Below are 7448 nucleotides of genomic sequence, written 5' to 3'. Positions count from 1 at the left end.
ATTAATAAGATAACTTGTTTATTAATAAGACAACCAAGTCACCCAACATGTACCATATCCCCTCATTTCCTAATTTCCTTTGCATGTCATTGCACAAATATTCTTCGCCTTACATGTTCAATATAGGAATAAGCCTGCTATAGGTTTCTTGTATAAAGTCTATTTTCTGGTCCTCTTCTTTAATATTTTCAAGTGAGAATGGTGTTTATGAGTTAACATTATATTGTGTGCTTATCATACTATATCCTACTCTACAACAGTGCAATGTGAGGCCTTACTTGTAAAGGAGTGATGGTCTCTGACATGCACCTTACATGCATGATAAATGTTTATTCTGATTTCTATTACTTTGTCTCCTGTATGTCCTCTCTAATCCTTTTGGCCCAAAAATTACCCTATTAGTTACTATCTTTGGGCTTTTTCTTTTGCATGTGCACTGATGTAATCTGTGTTCCTTTTTTTAAATCCATCTGCCATTATTTCCCCATTTGCCGCCACCAAACCCAAATCTTGTGGTAAGTTCCTCATAGCTTTTGCTGTTCAGTGATATTCTACTTCTTTATTTTATATAAATTTTATTTAGTTTATATTATTTTTTGTTATTTAAAATTTCCTACAATGTCTAAAATATAATGTCTTCTTCTTTATGCTTGTATGTCAGTAGGGTGCAGACAACCTCTTCGTGAGAGTTGAGTGAGTGTGAGACGTAAACGTTGTCTACACTCCCCTTGCACTGGTCCAGAGAAAGACTGCAAGCTCTCAACCTTAAAACCTACAATTTACAATTTGGTAGATAGTCAAACATGCAGTTATCTTAAATATACATTTCAATTTAAATAATCAATGGGAGTTACATATGTAAACATGAGTACACAACAAATTTAATACTTACCTGTTTCATTTCCTTTGTACAATCTAGAATAAAAAAGAAACAGTTTGAGAGTTAAAATATACTGTATATTCACTAGAGCACATTCTACATTAGCTTTGGTGATAGTATTAATGTGCCAATCATTGTTACTACTCTAATATGGCACTATGGCATATTTTGGCCTCTCACCTATCAATTGAGACACAGTGACTAATGGAGGCCCATCTACAGACACACCGTCCCGAAGTTCAGTCAACCATGTGATCTCTTCAGCATCATCAACAGACATCTCCTCTGGCTCATCAACACATAGCTCAATCTCATCTAAGTCAGCTGTCGAATTAACAGGGTGAGAAACAGAACAGCATTGATTTAACCTTTTATATTACATTACTGTTCATTTACTTATAACAAAAAAACCTAAACATTTACTAATGTTATTATTGAAAATTTCCTTCCAACATCCTCTTTAAAATCTCAATTTTTAAATTAAGTTTAAAAAATAATGTTTGAAACTCAAAGTAAAAATTTTAAAATAATAAAATAAAATAATAGAAATAAAAGTGTTTTTTAATAAATACATATTCGATTCATCAATTAGTCTAACGATTTATTTATTTATTTGTTTATTTATTTGAATGGTCTATAGATTTCAATGGTCTATATTATTTTCAGGCTAATAGTTTTTTCCCCAATGAAGAACAACCATAACTTATACCATAAATGTTTAAACATTTTAGTTAAGTGTACTTTTTTACATATTTATTTCTTTTGTAAATAATAATGTTCCAAAATAAAAAAATGGTTTAAAAAAAAGTATTCAAATCTTATGACATGTATTATTAGTTAATAATTAGTAAATGTGTGTGTGTGTGTGTGTGTGTGTGTGTGTGTGTGTGAGTGAGAGATACTTATACATTATTACTTATTTTACAATGAAATCTATTAATGAGGGGACCATTTCAAACTTAATATTTTGCCTAACAACACTATTTCAAACAAAAGTTAAGATTATTTGAGTGTATGCCTGTTTAGGAAAGGTGTTGTTTACTATATTTTGATATTATACATTTATCTGCAGAAGGTTGCTTACACCGACGTGCAACGATAATGGAAACTTACGGCATTTAGTTTTATAATGCTTTACGCGCATAAACCAGCTGCTTAAAAATGTACATTTACAAAAACCAGCGCTTCCAGTCTAGCCTTTAATATAAACTGTAGGAAATCTTTGGCTTAAATCAGTGCTACTTCCATCACTTAGACAAAACTTCACCACGTGCCACCATAATCGACGCACATCGCGCACGACAATGTAGTTACGTAATCATGGAGTATTTCAGGGAGTTGACGAGTTAAGTTAACAAAAAATTTTTTTAATTAAATTTAAATCAATTTTTAACAAAAAAGTGTTTTTTTACGATTATATTTTTAGGTAAAGTGTAGATAGTGGGCTGTTTAAAAAGCTGTTTAAAATTTTTAAATGTTAAAAATTCTGAAACAGGGACAGAGTTTGTTTAAAATAGATTTCACATTACATACATTTTAGTAATTAGACTCATGTTCTGTGAAAGACGTCCAGTGTTGGGGATTAAGTATGATTTTTATCCCAAAGAAAGAGTCTTAATATTTTCAAAATAAACATGATATTGCTTACCATTAAACTATCATCTGAAACCATCAATAGCAGAAGATGTTATTTTTATTTTCGGTTTACGTCAATGTCATATTATGTTCATTTCATTTTTGCTTTCAGCTGAAAATTGTGATGAAATGAACATAATCATTCAAAAGATGAAGAGAGCCAAAAGCCAAAAGCCAAAATTTTCTTCACTGATATGAAAGGCCAACCTGTTTGTATTTTTTGAGAAATTTCCCAAGCTGTATTTCCTACTGAGATATTTGCCAAGGAGTCAGCATGGTGTTGCCGGGCCTTGTCCAGGTATGTCTTCAAGGATGGAAGCTCATCTTCACTATCCTCTGAGTCTGGATCACTATTGTCCCTGACATACACCTCCTTTTGCTGCCTTCTCTCTGTATGAGGTAAATGAAATGCCAGTTTTTACAATCTTTAATCCATTTTCAAAACTGAAAAGAACACGCTACAATAAATACTTCGTAATCCGTTCAGTAAAATGCAAAAACTTAAATCAGACATTGTGGATTTCCAGTGTTGTTCTACTATTGAGGAATAATCTGTGTTTCCTGTACTTAGCATAATGAAGATCAGATTTGAAATAGGTAGGAGATAAAAACACAAAATACTGGAACATTTACAGAAAAATACACTAAATTACATAGTATCTATAATATACTGAGTATATGCATTCGTGTTGGCATTAACCTTCTCTCTGCAGCTGTTCTGATGAGTGTTTCATGTGCAGGCGATGGTTGTTGCTCATGTGCTTCAGGAGGTGATGTGAGTGCATTACTGACTGCGTATACATCGCCAGGACTTTCCCAGGCACAACACATGTCCTTATCTCAAAACGCCGACCCTGTTTTCACCAAAATGTGTCTCAGTTTAGGTCATTGAACATTTATTGTTAAAGAATATAGTTTAAATAAATAAATAAAATGCCCATGTATATACTTTTGTAAATAAAAAAAAATATTTATTTATTTATTAACTTAAGTGTTTACTTATTTATTACTTCTGTAGTTTTATCTAAATCTTTTTTGCAAAAAAATTGTTTACATTCAGAACTTCAGTCTTTATGGGAAATTTAATAAAAACTTTTTCTGTCACTTCCTCTTCATGACAGGTGCACCTTACAATTAATTTTTTGAGGCACTTGACATGGAGAGAATTACAGCACTGGGGACCAGGTTTACATTATTTACCCCTGTTTTTGGGATTATTTATTTTTGCCACATTCTGCATGAAACCTAGTGTGTTACATACAAAACTGGCATACAAGCCTAAACACGCAATCCAAGCACTATGAACATCACCACAATGTTTTGTGTGTTTTTCCATCACGTATATAAGAATGCGCACAAAAATTGTAGGGACTACCAGGATAAGACATAAAATACTATATTTCTGTATGCAATGATATACTGTATATTTTAAATGTTTACTAAAGCATACTATGTTATGTCCAGGGTTATATATTAATTTCTGAAATTTCAAATTTGAACTGAGATTAGTTTCTGAGAAACATCAAAAATAAAAAGTTTTTAAAAAAATTTTTTTCTGCTCAGGAAGACAACCTGATTAAAGATTGGTTTTTGAAGATTTTTTGAGCTAACATTCAGATTTGGATGAACAGAGCTTGTTGCTCATAATAAAAGGACCATTCCAGTATATGTGGAATAGTAACCACACAGTCGTAGTGTGTGTGCAATCACTTGAGTAAGTTATGTAGAATAATTTAACATTTACTTACTACATTCTTTCAACAGATAAATCTATTCTTATGCAGAAAAATCATTTTACCTGAAAATAAAAAAAATACCTGAAATTTAAGACAATCTATACTTGACCAGGGAAATTCATACAAAAGATGATATTCTCCACTGTCTATCTGTGAACAACAAAAGGTCAGTGATTTATACCGTAATCTCAACATTCAAACTCCATCATGAGCATATATGTGCTTTCAGGTGCTCATGCTGTGTAGAGAATAGGTACCTCTAGTTCATATATGTTCAGTCCTGTCAAAGCCAAGCCCAGCAGCATGTTGGCTCTCTTTTCCTTTTTTCCCTATAAAAGAAGACAAATATACTTCTTAGGTGGCAGAATTCAGTTTAATCGAATGTGTTTCCTTTTCCCTGCCTCAGGTTTGACCCCTGACCTTGCTCATGCTGTAGAATGTGAAAGGCACATCACACAAGCTACAGGCTTCCTCGATGTAGCGCAGAGAAGCATCATGTGCAGACATTCCTCTCAGTTCTCTGTGCAGCTCTGGAGTATGCTGCACCACATAGTCACATCCACGCCTTAACAAAATCTAATAAAAAAAAAAAAATCATTATCTTTAAAAGTACAATTTTAGAATTAGATCTGAATGATGGACCGAAACACACTGTTTCCAAAGGAAAATAATGTAATACTCTAGAAGTTTTCCAAGTCTTGCATACATCAGGTAATAATCTGTATTTGTGAGATAGCCTGTGTAAACCTTTCACAAGGTCTGAACTGGACCTTATATATTCATAAAACAACATTACAATAACAGTAAACTGTAATGTTTCCTCACTGAAATACCTTTTACTATTGCAAAAAAAATGCTTGTTAAATGACAAATTTAATAGATACACAGATATACCAGATTACAGATATTTTGACTAAAACATCATCTATTTTTTTGTTGGTCTGCTCACCTGAGGTAAAGGTCACTTATGGTATTTTATTGAATAGAGCCTCCATCTCTACATTTACATTTACACACTTATCCAGTGCAGCGTACATATATCTCATTAATACATCTGAGCAGTTGAAGGTAAGCATCTTGCTCAAGGGCTCAGCAGAGATACCACTCCTCTATCTCAAATGATCGATGCCAATGTTAACATCTCTGGGGAAAGTGAGTCAGTTTTTCCTATTGACTAAATTAATTCACAAAAATATCTAGGTCAATTTAGAATAGCAAATCAAGAAAGTGGAAAACCCAAAAGACTCACATAGGAACCACATAGGAACACAGATACTGTATTTTCCACAGACTGTAACCTGAGCTCAGAATTGAACCAGGAGCTAATGATCATTAATGAATATAAATCATATATTACCATTATTTATGAAAACAAAAATCAAAATGAAAAACTTTTTTTAATGCTGGATTTAAAAACAAGAATGCAAAACTAACGTTCTGTGAAACACTAAACACAAAACACCACATAATCGCCCACCCAAGAAGGAAAATAGTCCTGTGGAGTGAAGTAAGGTTCCACTCCTTCTTTCCAGTCACCCAGGTCTGCCTGTAAGGCGTATGCAGCCAGTTGGAAGTATAAACCTTCCTGCTCGTAACACAGAGAGCTCAAAACTCTGTTTTTCAGATCAGCACAGTACAGACTGCGGACCTTCTCATCTCTAAAGGAGTAAACAGATAAAGAGTTAGCAAATAGGGAACAGAAAGAACACTAACTTTAACATGTTAAACTTAAACTACTTATGAAAGAAAGCTTTTTTCAGCAAAGTGCTGAAGCATTTTTCACCTACACAATATGCCGACCATTTCTCATATAGTACTGAACTCTTAGATGAAGAACCCGGTCCTTTAAAAATAAAGAAATGTGTACATTGTTATTTTATTATTTGTTATTATCCTGTTTTTTTTTTTTAAATGATTTGGTCGTCTTTGGTATTACCGGCAGTATCGTCTGCTTCTTTGATTGAGGGAAGTAGGTGATTAGTTTCTTCTCCAGGTCCAGAAATAGGTGGTTGTTTTCTAATCCAGGTTAATTTTAACATGAACAATAGCCAATGCACAAAGAAAGTTCAGGGTGATGGTCATGTAAGTTAAGTTCAGAAAATGAAATGCATAATCACAGGTAAAATCTCCAACTACTCAAACATTGTTTGCATGCTTACAACTCACCCTTTTGTAAACTCAGCCCAAAAAGATGAAGGTCTGTAATACCAAGTAATTGAGATAGTTGACTTATTATCTCTTGTCCTTTGCATTTTAGCTTAATTCAAAAGAGTACACCCCACACACACACACACACACACACACACACACGAGAGAGAATATGTCAAACCACATTACTTTTGGAGATTTCACAGCTATATACTCAGCATAATACCAAAAGTGGTAATGATACCAGACAATGCCAACTATTCTCATGCAAATTAGCATCATTTAATATTTAATATTTAATATGTCAAAGCAATAACTTACCCCAACATTAATGTTGAGTTGCGTCTTGTTGGGTAAAACCACCACACACAAAGATCTGGGAAGATGAGCCGAGTCCGACATGTTTTTTACTTTTTTCTGCATTGTGCACATGAACACACTAACCTCTTGAATTCCTTTTGCCAGCCTGTGTTATGATTGTCTCCTTTCCTCTTACTCCTACAGTTCTCACAATCTCCCTCCTTCTCATGTCCTCCCTATGAAGCCATGGGTCCTTTTTGTTATTAATTCTTAAATTATTAGAATATTATATCTGTTTCTGTAGATGATGATGATGATGTGCTGGGAACCTCATTCAGTAGCATTTGAGATATGACAAAGGTCTGTCTTCATTAATACCAGAGTCTGGGGAAATATGGGATAACTGTGCTTTAGAATGTTGTGCAATTAAACAAGGCTAATTCTTTACTCAAAATGGAGAGAGAGTGAATGACAGGGCTTTAGCCATAATGCAGGAAGCAAGCTGTCATATGTTACTCTCTATAGACCTCAACCTGTTTTTGAACCCTGCATTTCCCTTTGCCTTTCTATCTGTTTCGAAAATCAGGCAAAAATGATAACTGATTTGTTGTTAAATTATTTTAAATGATCTTCTATCCACTTCAGAATAAATGAATGTAACCTTTACTTATAAATGATGCTGCACATATATTGGTGCCATTTTAGCTAAACAGGTTGAAATGAACATCAAACATTTTACTTTTGCATTT

General features: G+C 33.4%; 1 protein-coding gene across 1 annotated transcript; it reads right to left on the bottom strand.

Annotated features, from left to right (window-relative positions):
- Positions 1-507: 507 nt before the first annotated feature.
- LOC132859474 (FERM domain-containing protein 6) lies at positions 508-6931 on the bottom strand. Its single transcript, XM_060890200.1, has 13 exons — positions 6721-6931; positions 6418-6508; positions 6188-6267; positions 6039-6094; positions 5729-5909; positions 4672-4827; positions 4509-4580; positions 4333-4401; positions 3216-3369; positions 2723-2905; positions 1061-1204; positions 893-915; positions 508-772 (listed from the first exon to the last, which is right to left on the bottom strand). The coding sequence occupies exons 1-13, from the start codon at positions 6829-6831 to the stop codon at positions 623-625; spliced, it is 1470 nt and encodes a 489-aa protein (XP_060746183.1). The 5' UTR covers positions 6832-6931; the 3' UTR covers positions 508-622.
- Between the last annotated feature and the right edge of the window lie 517 nt (positions 6932-7448).

This window comes from Tachysurus vachellii, chromosome 2, assembly GCF_030014155.1.
Source record: "Tachysurus vachellii isolate PV-2020 chromosome 2, HZAU_Pvac_v1, whole genome shotgun sequence".
Classification (NCBI taxonomy): domain Eukaryota; kingdom Metazoa; phylum Chordata; class Actinopteri; order Siluriformes; family Bagridae; genus Tachysurus; species Tachysurus vachellii.
This window is presented reverse-complemented; position numbering and strand designations above follow the sequence as displayed.